The sequence below is a fragment of the Ictalurus punctatus genome, chromosome 3 (genome assembly GCF_001660625.3).
Source record: "Ictalurus punctatus breed USDA103 chromosome 3, Coco_2.0, whole genome shotgun sequence".
NCBI lineage: Eukaryota > Metazoa > Chordata > Actinopteri > Siluriformes > Ictaluridae > Ictalurus > Ictalurus punctatus.
In genome coordinates, this window is record NC_030418.2 from 28,525,422 (window position 1) to 28,545,421 (window position 20,000).

The following is a 20,000-nucleotide window of genomic DNA, read 5'->3' on the forward strand; positions in this document are numbered from 1 at the left end:
GAATTATAGTATTAAGTATAGTAGAGCATAGTTACAGTATAGATGCAGCTCTATGCAAAATGAAGTTACTGTTACCACCACAAAGTTGTTGAGTTTCCTATCAGCGCATCCTGTTAGTAGTTAGTAGTTTTACTTCTCTTAATCTCCTGCAGGTTGCTAACGATTACAATAATTATTTATTAATGAAAACAAACACCTCATACTTTTAATTTGTTTATAGTTACATTTAATGTTGTGAAATGAGTTCGATCCTTTTATCTAGTTATGAGTTATTTCTAATGCTTTAATACAATCCTTTATTATATTATTTTGTCCAAGATGGTTTGGATTAGAGCTGGAACGACTATCAGAGCTGCTGTTATAGAAAATTCTTTCAGATATGAGAATTCTACAGAGCTGTGGTTTACAATTCCAATATGCAATGTCCATCGCTAGTATTTTTAGTTCCTGGCCTGAATTATACCCTGGATGGTGGTTCGACTATTTAACTAGTCATTACCGGGGTTAAAATATTCTGACATTTACTGCACGTCTGCTGCGTCTCGACAAGATAAACCGCACGTCGTTCCCCCTCGAACCAAAAATGTCCTCAGATTTATTTATTTATTGCTCAGTAATTGCAGCGTATCAAGTCTCCCAGCTGGAAAATCTGTGTCTCTGCTTGACTCTAACATGTGAAAGTTGATATTTAGTTTATTAGAGTTAGAGTGATTGTTGGCAAAAGCACGACAGTCTGATTATTGAGGCGTGGAAGGATTACAAGTCTAGAAGATTGTGTGTGTAATGTTAGAAGAATCAAAACCATCTTTCCTAGCTCCCCCTCTCCAGCTTGGAACGAGACAGCTGAATGTTTTTAAAGGCTTTTTTTCCCCCTACGTCTGGGAGAGGAAATGGCTCATCATAGCATGCGCAGGTTTCAGCCTCGGCCCATGCCCATGTGGTACCTATCAAGTGCAGCCTTTGTGTCTGAACGTCTCGTTCTCTGCTCTGATGCCGCTCAACCCTTCGGCTCTCGTTAAACCAGCGCACCTTTAAGCCACGTCCAGACTGGGACGTTTCTCCGCCCCTTGAGTCTGCTCCGATAATAAGTGAAACCCCAAGCCCCAGACATCTCCAGTCTCTTGTGCAAGCTCCTCACACATCCCCGTGCATCTCTCTGCTGAGCCGACAACCGTTTTTGGTCTTCGTAAGCATATGATCGGGTTCCATCACAGCGATCAGAGACGTTTTCCATTTGGAAATGAAGACTGATGTTTATTTAAAGTGTGCAAGTGTGTGAGTGAGGCGCTGCAATGGTAGTCAAGGGGTTTCTGGGCCTGGGATGCTGGAGTATTTGGGTTGAGACCGAGCCAGAGATGAAGAACAGTTGAGCAAGCATTCCTGTCGTCCCCCAGAGAGAGAGAGAGAGAGAGAGAGAGAGAGAGAGAGACGGCTAATCTGTGCTGATTTCATTCTATGACGTGTTCTGTTAGACGGGAGAGACAGGAAAGAATTCCAGTTTCCTCCACTGGATTCCTCGCTAACAAAACTCAGACCCGTAACCCGCTTCCCGCCTCCCTCTGAGAGCTTGGGTTGTCATAGAGACGGCGGCAAATGGAACTTCCTCATGAGTAAGAGATGGCAGCTCTCTGACTGGGTGTGTGTGCGTGCAGGGGTGTGAGGCGAGCGTGTTGGTTCTTGCTGTGGAGGAATGAGTCGCACAGACATGTGTGTGCCCGCAGCATGGCTCGGGCATTAGCGGCTCCGCGTCCGTGTGTGTTGGTAGCTCGGCCGTATGAGGGACGCACACCTGCGTAAACGCACCATGAGTCTGAAGAAGAGGCTTTCTTTCAAACGAGTGTCCACCTTTACAGCGGTGAGTACGTGCGAGTTTACACTTCAGAACTTCATAAAGCCGTCTTTCACCTCGTCACCTTCAGCCGCTTTCTGTCTCGCTGGTTTGTTTTAAAACCAGACTCTAATTATAGCAGTAGTTTTAGAGATTTTATAATACAACTCTAGAAAGTTTACTGAGTAGAGGATGGACACACCTGGACTTGCCTTGCAAGTTGCATGCTGGCACCAGCTGTTCTTATGAAATATGTGTGTGTGTGTAGGCATGTGTGTAGGCATTTGGGCATCTTGGTGGGGTCTTTTGGCTGGACCCAATGTAGAAAAAAAAAACTACTTAAGTTTGTATTTAAAATTTTTTTTTAAGAAAATCAAAATATTTCCTTTTGGTCACTAAGGTTAATATTAGACTTTGGTGTAGTGTAGAATTAATTCGCTGCATCGTTAATGATGTCAATGGAAGGTCCTCAACAGGACAGTAAGACAGACGTTTTCTTTTGTAATATGCATCACGTATGATGCAATATTTGATCAAATGAATAAGACGTCTATGTGCTCTTCTCTGATTTGGATTGTCGGAGCCAAAACACACGTTGAAATATCGGTCTGTCTGTTGCTCTCGCTCTCTCTCTCTCTCTCTCTCTCTCTTCCTCGCGCTCTCACTGAGTGAACTGTCCCTCACAAGCAGGTACTACTCACACTTGAAATTCAAAAGTAAACAGGGAATGAGTTTGTGCACAGCCGCTTGGCTCAGAACGTTCTGGCCCTTCCTCTAGGCGTAGTGTGTGTGATGTGTTTTGTTTGGAATAATCTCAGTGTTGCTCCGTGTGCACTTTCCCTTTAGTCCACATATTCACATGCGCCTCTGAAACAGAGCTTAGTCTTTGTGCTCTCTTTCCCCGGGACAATACAGGGCTTTTTTTATTGATTCGTGTTAGGACTAGTCCAAAGCTGATTGTATCAGTACAACACTAATACTAGTTAGTACAGCACTGAGTGTGTTCGTACAGCACTAAGTGTGTTAGTACAGCACGAATACTAGTTAGTACAGCACTGAGTGTGTTAGTACAGCACTGAGTGTGTTAGTACAGCACTGAGTGTGTTAGTACAGCACTAATACTAGTTAGTACAGCACTGAGTGTGTTATTACAGCACTGAGTGTGTTAGTACAGCACTAATACTAGTTAGTACAGCACTGAGTGTGTTAGTACAGCACTGAGTGTGTTATTACAGCACTGAGTGTGTTAGTACAGCACTGATACTAGTTAGTACAGCACTGAGTGTGTTATTACAGCACTAATACTAGTTAGTACAGCACTGAGTGTGTTAGTACAGCACTGAGTGTGTTAGTACAGCACTGAGTGTGTTAGTACAGCACTGAGTGTGTTAGTACAGCACTAATACTAGTTAGTACAGCACTGAGTGTGTTAGTACAGCACTAGTATTAGTTAGTACAGCACTGAGTGTGTTATTACAGCACTAATACTAGTTAGTACAGCACTGAGTGTGTTAGTACAGCACTGAGTGTGTTATTACAGCACTGAGTGTGTTAGTACAGCACTAATACTAGTTAGTACAGCACTGAGTGTGTTATTACAGCACTAATACTAGTTAGTACAGCACTGAGTGTGTTAGTACAGCACTGAGTGTGTTAGTACAGCACTGAGTGTGTTAGTACAGCACTGAGTGTGTTAGTACAGCACTAATACTAGTTAGTACAGCACTGAGTGTGTTAGTACAGCACTAGTATTAGTTAGTACAGCACTGAGTGTGTTATTACAGCACTAATACTAGTTAGTACAGCACTGAGTGTGTTAGTACAGCACTGAGTGTGTTATTACAGCATTGAGTGTGTTATTACAGCATTGAGTGTGTTAGTACAGCACTGAGTGTGTTAGTACAGCACTGAGTGTGTTAGTACAGCACTGAGTGTGTTAGTACAGCACTAATACTAGTTAGTACAGCACTGAGTGTGTTAGTACAGCACTCATACTAGTTAGTACAGCACTGAGTGTGTTAGTACAGTACTAATACTAGTTAGTACAGCACTGAGTGTGTTAGTACAGTACTAATACTAGTTAGTACAGCACTGAGTGTGTTGGTACAGCACTGAGTGTGTTAGTACAGCACTGAGTGTGTTAGTACAACACTGAGTGTGTTGGTACAGCACTGAGTGTGTTAGTACAGCACTAGTATTAGTTAGTACAGCACTGAGTGTGTTAGTACAGCACTAGTATTAGTTAGTACAGCACTGAGTGTGTTAGTACAGCACTGAGTGTGTTAGTACAGCACTAATACTAGTTAGTACAGCACTGAGTGTGTTAGTACAGTACTAATACTAGTTAGTACAGCACTGAGTGTGTTAGTACAGCACTAGTATTAGTTAGTACAGCATTGAGTGTGTTAGTACAGTACTAATACTAGTTAGTACAGCACTGAGTGTGTTATTACAGCACTAATAGTAGTTAGTACAGCACTGAGTGTGTTAGTACAGCACTAGTATTAGTTAGTACAGCATTGAGTGTGTTAGTACAGTACTAATACTAGTTAGTACAGCATTGAGTGTGTTAGTACAGTACTAAAACTAGTTAGTACAGCACTGAGTGTGTTATTACAGCACTAATACTAGTTAGTACAGCACTGAGTGTGTTAGTACAGTACTAATACTAGTTAGTACAGCACTGAGTGTGTTAGTACAGCACTGAGTGTGTTAGTACAGTACTAATACTAGTTAGTACAGCACTGAGTGTGTTATTACGGCACTAATACTAGTTAGTACAGCACTGACTGTGTTAGTACAGCACTAGTATTAGTTAGTAAAGCACTGTGTGTTATTACAGCACTAATACTAGTTAGTACAGCACTGACTGTGTTACTACAGCACTAGTACTAGTTAGTACACCACTGAGTGTGTTAGTACAGCACTGAGTGTGTTAGTACAGCACTAGTATTAGTTAGTACAGCACTGAGTGTGTTAGTACAGCACTAGTATTAGTTAGTACAGCACTGAGTGTGTTAGTACAGCACTAGTATTAGTTAGTACAGCACTGAGTGTGGCAGTGCAGCACTAGTATTAGTACAGCACTGAGTGTGTTAGTACAGCACTAGTATTAGTTAGTACAGCACTGAGTGTGGCAGTGCAGCACTAGTATTAGTACAGCACTGAGTGTGTTAGTACAGCACTAGTACTAGTTAGTACAGCACTGAGTGTGTTATTACAGTAATAGTACTAATTAGTACAGCACTGAGTGTGAGTACGGCACTAATACTAGTTAGTATAGCACTGTGTTAGGTCTGCACTAGTACTAGTCAGTGCAGCACAGAGTGTGTTAGTACTTAGTACTAGTTAGTATAGCATTAGTACTAGTTAGTATAATAATGTGATAGTACAACACTAGTACTAACTAGTTCATTTGACATTTCTATCATTTTCAATGCATTCACACATTCTCCATGCTTTACTTTGTATGTCTCTCACACTCTCTTTACATTTTCCTTTCATTCTCTCTTTATATCTGTCTGTTCTCGGTTTCTATTTCTATATCTATCTCTTTTTCTCACTCTTAGTTCTTCCATTCTATCTTTCATTCTCTCTATCTCTGTATTCTTTCTCATCCTCTCACTCTTCTCTCAGGTTTTTTTTTTCCTTCTCTCTCTCTCTCTCTAACTCTCTTTCTCTGTCTTCAAGTAATTTCTCCTCTTCCTCTCTTCTCCTTTCCACATATTTCCTTTTATCTTTCCCTCTCTTACACTCCTCTATTCTTTTCTCCATCAATGCCTACCTGTGTCCCTCTTTCTCTCTTTCTATCTTCCCCACTCCTTTAGCCTGTGTTTTGTTTCACCTTTCGACTCATTTTTCTCTTTTCCACCCACAAACTTTCTTCCTTTCGATTTCCCACTCTTTTCCCTCTGTGTCCTGCTCAACCCTTCTCCTCCTCCCCTTTCGGTTTCTTCTTTCTCTCTTCTACTTCTTTACCTGTCTTTCTATCACTCACTCCTCTTTTTATCCTCGTTTCCTTCTCTCATCCCTTTTCCCCTTTATCTCCACTTATTTTCTCTCTTATTATGTGCCTCCCACTCTGTCAGTTTTTCTCTCACTCGTTCTCTTTCTGTTCCTTTTTTCAATCCGCATCGCTTTCTTCGCTTTCTTTTTCCTCTAAGCCCATTTTCCCTTTCCTATATCCTTAATCTTCAATCTTTTTCTACACTCCTTCATTCTCTTTCCCTTTTTCCTCTGTTGTTTCCCCTTCTTGTTCACTTCCCTGTATCCTTCTCCTCTCCTCTCCTTTCTACTGCTTTCTCTTTTCCTCTCTCTCTCTCTCTCTCTCTCTCATTCTCTTCTGCTTCCATCTTTTCCCTTTTTCTTCTATTTCACTTATTCTCTCTCTTAATTTATTTCTCTTTCCCCCACTCCTGTTTTGCTCACTCCCTCTCTCTCTCTCTCTCTCTCTCTCTCTCTCTCTCTCTCTCTCCATTTCTCCCTCTTTCTTACTTCTTCTGTTCTCTTCTCCTTTCCTTGTGCTATCCCAGGACTCTCTTCATATCTCTCTTCCTTCCTCTCTCATTGTGTCAGTGTCAGTGGAGGAGAAGATTAGAGTCGTGCAGTTCTCACTCTGAATGTTCGCTCACTCTCGCGCTGAACAAGAGCGCCTTTATGGCAGCGTATAGCGTCTGTTAGAGTGTAAAAAAGCTTAGCTTTGTGTGACTCTGCACAGTCTGTCACTCATTCATTCACATCCCGCTCTGAGCTCTCAGGATGGACACACACACACACACACACACACACATACACACACACACATGCACAATTCGCTGACCTTTTCAGTCCATGCAGAAGGTTTTTAAGGAGCGCTGCCATTTTTGGACCTGTGCGTGTCCATGTTCTTCAAACAGTCATAAATCTGGAGTAGGATAACAATGCATTTGGAAGCATGCTCTTGTGGGATTGTGCCAGCTTTTCAAACTGCACTGAGGTGCAGTGTGTGTCAGAGATAGAGAGAATCTCTACTCCTTAAACGGTAGCGATGATGCTGAGTGGCTGAGTTTTAATCACACAGCTCGGACCTGACTAAACACCCGCACTGTGTGTTTCATCCACCGTGATCAGCATGGGTTTATGGGGGTGTTGCTTATGTGGGAGAATATGATGAGCCGTGTTTTGTGTGCGCGAGGTGTGAGTGCTTCTGTACCAACTCGGGGAGCCCTTTAGTCACCATGACGGCAGAAACACATGCAAGCACCTGCTCATGACTCCTCCATGAAGAGGCATCCTTCAAACTTCTAACTGTGTGTGTATAAATAACACATCTATGCTCACTACACAGTGTACAAACTATAAAGTGTACTATAGGCCTGATACAATGGAAATTAACCATTTCTGTGCAACATTAGTTTTCAGACACATGCATTGTCGGTTTTCTGTTTGTTTAATTAGAATTGTTTTGTTAAAAAAAGTGATAATAGTGTGCGTAGATGACCTGCGTTCACCCTTTTCCAACATCAAGCAACACGATAACACACACATCGTGTTTAAAAGTGCAGTAGGATATTAAACATTCAAATGACCGGCTTTTCCTTCTGAATATGTAAATGTTATGAAAGTCTGAAAGTACTTAAAGTGTCGTTCACTTTGATGTCTCTAAAATATATATCCTCATGAGGAAAAAATCTTTTTCTTTCTTTTTTTTTTTTTTTAAAAAACATTTTTATATATTTTTTTAAAAACTAAGCATGCCAAAAAAAAGGATTTTACTTACTGAGATAAAGTTTAGGGTTGTGTATAGGTGTAGTGAAGCATTAAGCTGTATTGTGTCAGTGGAAGGTCCACACGAGGACACAGACACGTACTGTATGTGAGTGTATGTGTTGCCTTGTACCGCTGACTTGGCAATATGATGCATTTTAAGAATGTGACTCATCTGGAGTCTGATATTTTTACATACCATGCCACATCTTAAGTGTGTGTGTGTGTGTGTGTGTGTGTGTGTGTGTGTGTGTGAGATCATACATCTGTGTTTGAGCTGAGACTGCATATCTACTCGAAGGTATTTCAGGATCATCTATACAGTCTGGTCTGTGTTAAGTGTGTTTCATAGATAGAACACTGATTAGGAGCTCCAGGCTTGTTGGTCAGCTCTGTAACCCTGTATGTTAGGGTGAGGAGGAGAAAGAAAGAGTGTGCACACACACACACAGCGCGAGCGACGGATCTATAGGGACAAGCAGCTTCAGAGACGAGGAGGCTGGAAAATCCCACTAATATTTCAGTGTGTGGCCACATGTGCTTGTGCTGCCAGAAGAACGGAGGCAAGCCACTGGAATGAAGAAGGGGGAAGGGGGGAAAAGAAGAGCCACAGCACGAATAAAGAGGCCCAAAGATGCTCAGAAAAACACACTGAAACCAATAAAATGCTGACAAAGAAATTCCCATAACTCGCTCCCTCTAAAGAAGCAAACATTGCACTAGTCTTATATTTTCCCCTATTTTTTCTCCATCTTTACTGAATTTGAATGCATAGACTCTTTCTCACAAGCAATGTGCTGCATATCTTTTTCATCTTCTTGCCTGTGTCTGTTTTTTTCCTTGCTTTCATTTCTTCTGATCAAAATGTTAATGTCTTCAGCACTGCTGCGTTTGTTTTTTTTCTCATGTTTTTTTTTTTTTTCCCCCATCCTGCTTCCCCTTCATCTATGAGAGTAAATTTGAGCATTAGTTAAAAGTAAGGATTTAAAACACTTATCGGTATGCTGTTATGGGAAAGTAAGCATTGACAGGGTGGTGTGATGCAGCCAGATGTGAAGAAGACTTACAGTTACCATGGCAACCTTGATTGTTCAATTCATAAAATGTGCTGCGATTTGATACTAAATGACTCAGTAGCGTCCGATTGATACAAGACCAACATTGTTCAGAGTCTGGCCTAATCCTACTGCTAATTTAAGAAGGATGACAGTGTAGAGAAGGACTATTTTCAGTCCCTCCAGGATTTTTTTTTTTTTTTACTTGGAGAAGCTGAGTACCCCATGAATTACCCCAGATTTTCCACAGATTTGGGCCAAGACGCGTCATGTGATGTCATGACAATGCACATTCAGCCAAAGGTGTCTTTGATTCACATGCATTGAAGGTGAGTACAGCTAAAAGGTCTCATTTACCAACAAACATCACTGTGACAACATTTTTTTTAATCCGCAGCAAAATCAAGCATTTTTGGATGCAACAATAATAATAAAAAAAACCCTCAGTGAAATCCCGTGCGGACGGAAGTATCAGAGTTGCAGGCAAATCACCGTGCATGTCTATTAAATAACTTGCACATTAGTTTAAAAAAAAAAAATATTATTTTGACTTACCAGTTGTTTGACCTTTTTCAATAATATTCCATTTATGATCGAGTCATTTTAATGACAGCCTTATAAATCAACGCATCAATACAAATCGTTTTGCCCTTTTAAAACTTTTTACCCATTTATAGTTACCTTTAACGTTATGGAACATCCACAAAACAAGTTAGTTCCTGCTCACTCGTATTATAGCAACGATTAACTTTTATAGCAGCTATAAAATTCTTTCAGGCAGCCTCTCTTGCCATAGAACAGAGAAAGTGCGAGACCCGCTGTCCTGAAGATTTTCCTGTAACGGAAAGCTTCAAATGACAGCTTTAACTCTGCACGTTACAAAACAGTGACACTAGAGACTCCTTCCATAAATGAAATAAACCTCTCCTTGCCGAACTCCTCTTATTTGTTTATGAGGAGAACTTGTTTATCTGCCATCAATTACCATCGTTACTATCATTACGAACATTACTATAGAAATAACTTATTAGAGCGAGTGCATTAATATATACCCTTGAATTCGCACGCAGTGAGAACTGTCAGAGCTGCTATAGAAAGCGAAACCTTCTGAGCAATTAGATTTGCGAATTCAACAGCACGGCGGTATAAAAGTATTCACTGTATTATTTTTTGTGCAATATAATCGCATGGCACACAACTCAACAGTATTTTTATTAAAAAAAAACTTGAAAACGTTTAGGGTTTTTTTTATGTTTTAATTGACGCATCTCAACATCCTCTGGAAAACAAAAATTAGAAGCACCGTAAAGTTCACTTGAGGTCATGTTTTCAACCTTCCGAAGTTCTCCTACACCTCCCCATTGTTACGCTCCCTCCACTGGCTTCCTGTAGCTGCCCGCATCATATTTAAAACACTGATGCTTGCCTACAAAGCCAAAAACAGACTAGCACACACTTACTTCAAAGCACTTATCACACCCCGCACTGCACCACGCACCCTCTGATCCTCTAGCACCGCTCGATTGGTCCCACCATCTCTCAGGTACAAGGAAAGCGTGTATCAAGACTCTTCTCTGATCTGGCACCTAGGTGGTGGAATGAATTTCCCCTAGATGTCCGAACAGCTGAGTCACTGGTGGTCTTCAAAATCACGTCTAAAGATCTACCTCTTCCTAAAGTACTTAAGTTAAAAAATGTTGTCTGTGTGCTTTCCTTACTATATTACCTCCCCAACAGAGTTTTTAGACTGGTGGTATTCCTAATCCGTGACCTGGTGAATCAGTATCAGGATGTATTTATTGACAGAGACTTCAATGCACTTCTGTAAGTCTCTCTGGATAAGAGCATTTGCCACATGCCATGAATGCAAATGTTAGTCATTTTATTTTGCCGTGTAATTATTTTGTATGTATTTTCCAAGCCCTGAGAAATGGCTTCAAACACACTGATTGAGCATTTATAATGGACAAGAGAGAGGAACAACAGAACAACCCAATGTCCAGTACTGATTAGAATTATATCATTGATTCGCATCATGTAATGCACATCACTTACGTCACGCGACTAGCACAGGGTCTGGATGTACCATGGGGGGATTTATTTAATAGGAAAACACTTGAATTTGGCTGCAAGCAGAGTGCAGCTGATGCGGTTTTCTCTAGACTTGGTTTATGTTATAGTTAGAGATTGTGCTAATTTGTGGATCTCTTTTAATGTTGCACCTTTCCAGTTAGGCAGATCAGAAAAGTACCTGTACATAGCAGAAATCTACAGCGATAGGGCAGTAGTGATGTGTGAAGGAGAGTGGGAGTTGGAAAGAAGGTCATGTGGCGATGAGAAGAAATGACCACGTTTGTGTATCGATTGTCTGAGGAAACGTTACTTGTACTGCATGCAATTCTCTGAAGGAGACTGAGGGAGCCGTGGGATTCACCTCCACTGAAGCATTCTGAGATTTTGTTTAATCAGAACACACGCTTTCAGCTGTTACTACTTCCTGTTCATTACCTTGCTCTCTTTATTTAATGGAAAGCCGTTAGATGACTCAGATCCTCGTCCTGTTCTGAAAAAATCAACAACATGACTCTTCGATGTTTTCAGAAGCTTGTTTGGCGTGGTTCCCAAAAACATTTTTTTTTTTTTCCCCCACGAATCATGAATCATACCTAAAAGTAAGTAGTTATTAAAGGAACTTGAGCTAATAAAGTATGAGAACAGGTGACATGAAAATGGAAAGGGGAGGACTATGAGGCTGAGGGTCTCTATATGGAAGATGACTCATTTGTCTTATAATTGTGGAGGAAAACCAGCTTTACACTATGATTTTCAGCCTGATTTTGCTGTTGCGCATCGCAAGAGTTGTTTGTTCATGAGTTAAGATCAGCAGTCTTATATTGCTGCCTTATAGTAGTGCCTTTGTGACCAAAGACAGTTCATGACAGAGTTCTGGTGTTGTCCAAAACAGCACAGTGAGCACTACAACAGTATGACACGCGTCTAAAAGCCACAATAGGAGGCTGGCATAGGCTTATGCGAAACTCCTGCTACAGCTACATATACACTAGTGGCAATGACAAAACATGGGATTTAATAGAAGAGCGGATTGTTCAGTTATAGCAGCAGAGAGAACATCTCTTAGAATATCTCATCACAGCTCTGTCATGACAGAACATAAAGGGACACGAAGCAAAAATAAAAAGCGCATGAATTACAACTTCCTGTGTACCTATTATAAACACACTCACAGGAACTGGTATTCTTGGTGTATCAGACATGAATGATGCCAAACCCCTTTTCTTCACCTTGTAAAATGTGTTTTCTGTATGAGAAACTATGCCAAGAGCTTGTTTCTATTTACACGGCCACATTTTGTGAGCAAGCTTGGAGTGCACTGATGGAACATGTAAGACGGACGTAGTCATTTTCTTTAATCAATCTGTCATGGAGGATCTTCAGATCTGGAGAACACGTTATTGCACGTAATAGAATTCAGCCATCATCTCGTATCGTGTGACTGTAGTAATAATCTTTTTAAATTATTTTTATAAGCGCTTAAACTGCCCATGCGGTTTAATACAGGAGACCGTTTAGGAGCTGTGTTATTTAGAGAACCTTTATATTTGTGTAGGTCTATACATTTGTAGGAATCCTAAGCTCACTGTCCCTGACTGTTGATTAACCATTTTAACCAAGTTTGCATGTTCAAGTAGCGTTTGATATCCGGACACTTGTGTATAGCCGACTTGCTTTTGCATTGTAAATGACCTTGTATTTGCCTGTTCCCATGCTCCAGGGCTAATGAATGACCTGTGGTGTTCAGCCACCGCGCCTGTGATGTCATGAGTGTACGATAGCAGGGAGTGGGTGGTACATGATTAACATGGGTCATGCCACTGCAAGCAAAGAGAAGTGAACTCAGACATGGGCTTTCTGCGATTGTGCATGTTCCATTTCTTCTCTAATTGTGTAATATGTGAAGTGGTTGCTGCAGATACCAGGCACTTTACTACTGCTCAAAATACCAGAAATTTTAGCACCAAAAAAAAACAAACAAACGAACGACTGCCTTCTCCATTGGCTACCAGTAATTGAGTTGACATCTAATAGCACTTGGAGGAAGGACTAGCAGATTGGTTGTGCATACAACATACATTTATTTATTTGTAAAAGGGTTATTTGAGAGTTTTGGGGGTTTAGCTTTGTATTAAAGTGGAACATTCTGTTATAGAGTGCTGCAGGAGGATGCATTTTTGTAGGCCGACCCGGAAGTTAGCATCACCCTGGTTCCCTCAAGGAAAAGCCAGTCGGATTCTTCCATTGGCTTTTTGATTATTGCAGAAAATAATCTCTGTGACCAACAAAATTTCAGGATTCTTACATGTTTTTTGTTCATCAAGATAATCTTCAAAAATGAACATGACTGTTATGAATTTTGAAGTGTAAATATAATCTATATATGCACTATATATGCACTACACCACGGTCACATGACTTTATAGGACTCCAATTTGAAAAAACAACAACCCTACAATTACTGTACTATAAATGGATAATACTATAAATGGTTAAATCTACGAGTTGGAAAGTTTGAGTTGGAGTAGTTTGCAAGAGGGTATAAACACAACGAGGCTGTAGTAGATGAGTTTTCCTGTTCGGTGCGATGACGTATGATGTCCCCGACAACCTCTATAGTCCCATTTACCACTCGTTAGCAACCGTCTTTTTCAAGACATGTAAAAGTTTAATAAAATCACGAGTGGGGTATTACTGATGTCTTTATGTCATAGAATAAAACTTGAAAATATTTTTGAGCTTGTCTTAACCACAGACCTTATTTCAGGCATTTAACCAAAAACCCATTCAAAAAGCCCATTGACTTCGGGACGACGGGAGCGGAAGTGCTAAAATGCTAACTCATTTACGGGTGTTAGGAAGTTTTGAAGAGTAAGGGCATAACATGTTGTCATGCCAACCACAAAAAAGCTCCATGGTATTTATTTTCCTGTAGAAGCTATATAAAGGTGTGCATTCTGGTCATTTTCACATCTCAGATAATCAACAGGCAAAATGAGCCGTTCATTTATTTCCCAGCGTTTAATCTAAGAGAAAACGTAATGACAGAGAGTGTGAAATAGTGGTTTGGAATCCATAGCTGCACGTGCAGCAGCTTCACGTGACGTTTTGCGTTAAGACAAATACATCTATTGCCTTTATAGGTTTTCTCTTGTTTGATTTTTTAAAAATCTCTAAACTTCTCACCACTACCTGTTCTTTAGATTTCATTTGTGACACCTGATTTTCACTGATCTCTGACTAGTGTCAGGTAGATGAGTATGTTTGTGTCAGATAGACCAGATGAAATAAGCCCCGCCCTCAGTACGAGAGCGTCCCAATTGGCATACTTGTACTATGAGTAGGTAAAAGTATGTTGTTTTTTGTTTTGTTGTGTTTTTTTGACGAAGAAGAAAACGTACGTACATTTGAGTCGGTATTAAAAGAGTATGCAAATATTGGGACCTACTACCACGTTGTTTAACGGAAGGGAACGTTGTTGCCCAGAAGAGAACGCCATCCGTCACCATAGGCCAAAATTCCTCGTTGCATTTCAGCCTTTCTTCTTCCATTGTTCCTTATGTAATTTATACTATATCATTTAATTTATCATTCCCTTTCTTTCCTCTTCCCTCCTCCGCCATGTTTGTTGGATTCAGGTTGAATTCAGCAAAGCAAACGGTCACAAAACTCCTCCTCCCTCGCACAAGGAGTTGTATGCAATATTACTTGAAAAAGTGTCCACGGTTCCACACTTCGAAAATCTCCCAGAAATAGTAGACCATCCGGGTACGTTTGGTACAATTTGGGACACACTCATTCTAATCTCGGTTACTATTTAGTACGGATAGTAGGCGAATTGGGATGCAGGGACAGTGTGTCGCACTTCTATAAACCCAACCCCTAACCTTTTTTACAACATGATAATAATTAGAGATGGCACGGTAGCACTTTTTTCTTTTCCGATACCGATAGCGATACTGAAACTTTGCTCACCAGCTGATACTGAAACCCATGTGATATTGTTTTCTTTAAAAACGTACATTTTTAACTGAAGCACTTTACAGTTAAACCCTTTCACACAGAAATCATTTACATTGTAAATATGAATGTCAATATTATCAATTATAATTTATAAACATCATAAAATCTATCCTAACAAAAGAAAAAAACAGTCAAGTCTCTTGATATGTAAACATTTCCAGTTCCAAAAATACGTTCCTTTTCCAAAAGCAATTCCAATCTTTTTTGCCATTTTGTACAGGATCCGATATTCAACATGTTTTATCTGATTCTTGCTGGGATCAGGGCCGATACTGATACCGGGTACCGGCTTAGTGCCATCTCCACTAGTAATATTAGAGGATTATTACTATTGTTTAAGTTCAGAAATAATTCAAGTATGATATAATAATACAGTTTAAGGTTGTTACAACTGTTGTAACATTTACTCAGAGGAACGAATTGAAGATTTATCTAGATTCCAGATTTAAGGTGTTTTACTGTGTATACACGGTCAGTATGAGCTTTTTAATCAAATGACCTATCAGACATTTCTACATCTTTAATACAAGAACTTTGAACATAATAATGACGTTGATATGCGCCATCAAACGGAAGCCACGAGAAAACGACTAATGATATGTTCATCACGAGAAAAACAACAATTTTGTTATGTGGAAAATAAAATCATGATCACGAGAAACAAGAAATTAATAACGCATGTCTGATTAGGGCTTCTGTACCATTATGATGATTTTTTTTTTCATTGTTGATGTCGTTCAAGGTGATGGGAAATGAACTCTAAATATAACTCCACGTTGGGGGTGACAGTGGCTTAGTGGTTAGCATATTTGCCTCGCATCCTCGGGGTTCAGTCACCTCCAGGGGTCGAATCCGGCCTCCGCGCTGTGTGTATGGAGTTTGCATGTTCTCCCCGTGCTTCGGGGGTTTCCTCCAGGTACGCTGGTTTCCTCCCCCATTCCAAAGACATGCGTTGTAGGCTAATTTCCATTTCCAAATTGTCCATAGTGTGTGTGTGTGTGTGTGATTGTGCCCTATGATGGGTTGGCACCCCATCCATGGTGTCCCCAGCCTTGTGCCCCGAGTTCCCTGGGATCGGCTCCAGGCTCCCCGTGACCCTGTGTAGGAAAACGGTATGGAAAATCCAGTGTTTTTCATGTTTGAGGCCCATCCTGTTCATTGTGTTGATGTTAGTTCGTTGTGACTGATGTAGTTACTGGTCCATGCGTGTGTGATCATGTGACTATGAATAAGGTATACATGTACACGCTCAGTACTAAGAACTCCTCATGGGTTCTTTAAATGATTAATAATTCAAGCGTTCTAAAAATTTCTTTCTTTCTTTTAAATAAGTGGCTAATGTGGATCATGTCTTTTTGCTCTGGATTACGGGGCTTTGCATGGGAATGTGCAAGCTAATTCTTGTCACACTCATTTACTCTGGAAGGAGATGAAAAGTTTCTGACTCACTGAAGAATCTGAAAGGGCTTTAATATGCAGCATATCTGTCTACTTATCACCTTCTATCTCCTCCATCTCACTCCCTCTGTTCCTTCAGACCATCTGTCTGCCCACCGGGACTTTGTGGTTAGACACGAACCCTTTTTTCTCTCTCTGTCTCATTCCTGTTTCTCTTTATGACCTAATCACTTCTCTGTGTTTGGTGTTGGAGTGAAGCGTAGCCGGTGTGGGTGGACATCTTCACACTACGTGTCTGAACAGAGATACAGTTTTAAGCATGACAGTGATGATTATGATCCTGCTGGTGTGTGTGTGTATGGGTGGGTGTGTGGTGGGTGGGTGCATGGGTGTAATATTCAGAATTGTCTAGAGTGCAAATATAAAACTGTTTAAATGTATACATTTAACTTAAGGATGTGTGGTTAGTCTCTGTGTCAAGGTCGTGTGTTATCTAGTGCGGTGTCTCCACCCTACACAGATCTGTCACTGTCTGACTTTAGTGCCTACATGTAAAGGAAGTGACTCATTGTGTTTCAGGCCTACACAGACTTACACACAAACACACGCAGATGATCTAATTAAACTTATGATATTTGACTTTCTTCCTGTTAAGGGGTTTGATCTTATAGCAGTCTGAAATGGTTGAAAGATTATAAAAGGAAAAGTATAGTACAGACCTTCAGAGTCACCGTAGTCACTCTTATTGATGAGGGTGAACGTGTTGTCTCTAAGCATTTTCTTTTTTCAGTTGTTTAATGAAATGTTTTTGCAGAAGTTCCTCATCACCTGTTTTATTATTTAATATAAGTTGGGCGAAATGGCTTTGGATGCCTCTTGCTGCAAGTTATAATAAAATGTTGTTGTTTGTTTGTTGTTGTTTTTTTATAGAACCTGCCACAAATCTGGAAAACAAATCTTCTTACTTGTAATAATCTGACGAACTACTAGAGGCTAAGCGCAAACGACCAGTGACTAGCGTATTCGTATCATTGCTTTATTCTGATACGGCATTTTAATGCTGTAATACACCAAGACCCTAGATTTCCTGTGAAGCAATTTGTTTTACTCCTCAATATGGAATAAAACACGATGAGGAATGGTGTAATGGAGAAGTAATCGACAAAGGGGTAGTGTGCTATTTTCTAACGAGAAGAACCTGAACGTTTTGCCAACAATTACAAATGTTTTATTTATTAATGAATGAAACACAGCAGTTTGTATCTGTTTATAGTTACGTTTAAAGTCGTGGAACGTCCCGCAATACAAGTTAGTTTGTTTTATTTATACCAGCTATAAACAGTCACTGTGACATCACCTTCACTTTCAGCTGGCTAGAGAGAAACCACAAAACACCGCGTCTTCCTCCTTAAACACTTTCCCATGGTGGAACACGTAAAGGATCAGCATTACTTCCTGTTATACAATGCTGACACTGGAGAATCCTTCCAAAAATGTTAAATAAATAAATGTGTCCTTACAGAAAGCTTCACTGATTATTTTGTTGTTGTTGTTGTTGTTGTTGTTTTTAAATAACAGCCCATTTTAAAATCCATTATTCATTCTTATTAGTTAAATTATGTGGAGGGTTTTTCCAAACAAGTCTTCGTGAATTAGTTGTTACTACAGTATAGGAACGTTAACGTATTAGAACGAGCGCATTAATTAATATGAACCTGTGTTAGAGCTGCTGTTATAGGAAATGAATCAAAACCTTCTGAGAAATCTGAATCGAGACTTCAACACGGCTGTGATGTCATTCTCTATATTAACACTGTCTACCGTTCAAGATTTGTAACCTTTTTTTTTTTAAACTGAGGGACATACCAGGTGAAAAGCAGAGAAAACCTGCTCTCGTGCACACACACACACACACACACACACACACACACACACACAAATCTGATCACTGTGTGTGTTTCCATACCATATGGAAAACAGTGATATTGGTTTGTATGGTCATGAATTTTTCCAGTCTTGTTCCGTATAAACGTTCTGACCCACTGTTGCAGCGTGGGAATTTGTTTTGCCACCTTGTCCTTGCTTGATCGACTGACATGTCCGGGCAAATGTGGGCAGGGCTTATGTGGGTCTGTGGGCGTGGCTGTGAAACACTGAAAGCTTGCATCACTCTATTTGCATTCAGAGTGTTAGCAGGTGGAAGGCTTTACCAGTCGAACAGGAAGAGTGTGACTGAGTAGTGTGTGTGTGTGTTGTGGGGTGGGGGGGATGTGTGGGTGCCATCAGTACACCCTGGCCAGCTCCAGAGTGTGTGCTGTGAGTGTGAGTGTGTGTGTTGGTGAGGACAGTCACTCACACATGTCTCTCTGTGTTCTCTTGCAGTCGGCTGCTGTCTCTGATGGCGGTGAGTAACCATCAGTTTATTATTCTCACATCTCTTCTCATGTCACTTGTTTGTCCTTCTCTCTGTGTCTCTCTCTCTCTCTCTCCCTCTCTCTCCCTCTCTGCGTGTCTCTCTCTCCCTCTCACTGTCTCTCTCTCTCCCTCTCTGACTCTCTCTCCCTCTCTGTCTCTCTCTGACTCTCTCTCCCTCTCTCACCCTCTCTCTCCCTCTCTCAGTCTCTCTCTGTCTCTCTCTCCCTCTCTCACCCTCTCTCTCCCTCTCTCAGTCTCTCTCTCAGTCTCTCTCAGTCTCTCTCTCTCCCTCTCTCTGTCTCTCTCTCCCTCTCTCACCCTCTCTCACCCTCTCTCAGTCTCTCTCTCCCTCTCTGTCTCTCTCTGACTCTCTCTCCCTCTCTCAGTCTCTCTCTCTCCCTCTCTCTGTTTCTCTGTCCCTCTCTCTCTTTCTCTACCAGTCTCTCTCAGCCTCCCTCTGTCTCTCTCTCCCTCTCTCTCCCTCTCTAGATTGGCATGATTTATGCAGCATGATTTATCTTTTTTTATTTGTCATATATATATATATATATATATATATATATATATATATATATATATATATATATATATATATTTGCCAGGTCATTGACAGAAAATTAATTATATACTTAAATATTCTGATTTAATAAAAAGGAATATTAAGGGAGAAATGACTATTAAATTAAGCTTTTTTGCATTAACAAATGTAATTTATGCGACATTTCAGTTTTAAAATCTATTATAATAATACAAATACTTGATATATGCTCACATGTGACAGTAATTAAATTCTGTATTGATTCCTTTTTTTACCACATGAAAGTCATGTTGTGCCTAAAACCTGTGTATCAGTGATAACTGTAATGCACACTCTCGAGTGGATTATTGCTTTGATTCATCACAGTGACATATCTTTAAAAAAATAGTCTGTTTTTCATCTACTGACTCTAATCCAAAAGCGTTGAAGTGCTCTTGGAATCCAAATGAAATATATTTTCCTCATTTCTAACTTTTTCACTCGCTCTCTTCTGATCCATTTCTGACACTCACTGACTTCCCACTGCTCTCATCTCGTTGTTTCCTTTCTTTTATTTATTAATAAACTTGCACTCTTTCCTCAGATCCCCCGAAGCGTTTTTTTTTATCTCTCGTCCTCTCTGTGTTCTCCGTCTCTGTTTTGCTGGGCGTGAGAGAGTGTGATCGAGATGAGCTGATAAGCAGATAGTGATGTTCCCGCCTTTTTAAAAGGAAACTCATCCCTGGCTGTTTTTTAATGATTGATAACTCTTGATTAGATACTGTTTGCTAAAGCTATTTAAATCAAAAGATGATTCACATTCAGTATATCTAATCTAGCGGTCGTTACATGTCAGACCTGCTCACTCGACTCATCTCCTGGTGTCGTCTTTTAGAACGAACATTATTCAATAGCTCTGCTTTAAGCGTTAGGTAAGTGTTAGTGT

General features: G+C 40.4%; 1 protein-coding gene across 4 annotated transcripts in view; it reads left to right on the forward strand.

Moving 5' to 3' along the window:
- The window catches only part of rgs12b (regulator of G protein signaling 12b), a 94,764-nt gene that overhangs the window by 40,870 nt on the left and 33,894 nt on the right, over nt 1-20,000 (forward strand). For all 4 annotated transcript variants that reach the window (XM_053679856.1, XM_017464530.3, XM_017464528.3 and 1 more), the window contains exon 5: nt 18,505-18,526. In XM_053679856.1, coding sequence (XP_053535831.1) covers nt 18,505-18,526 — 22 coding nt within the window. The remainder of the gene's footprint in view (nt 1-18,504; nt 18,527-20,000) is intronic.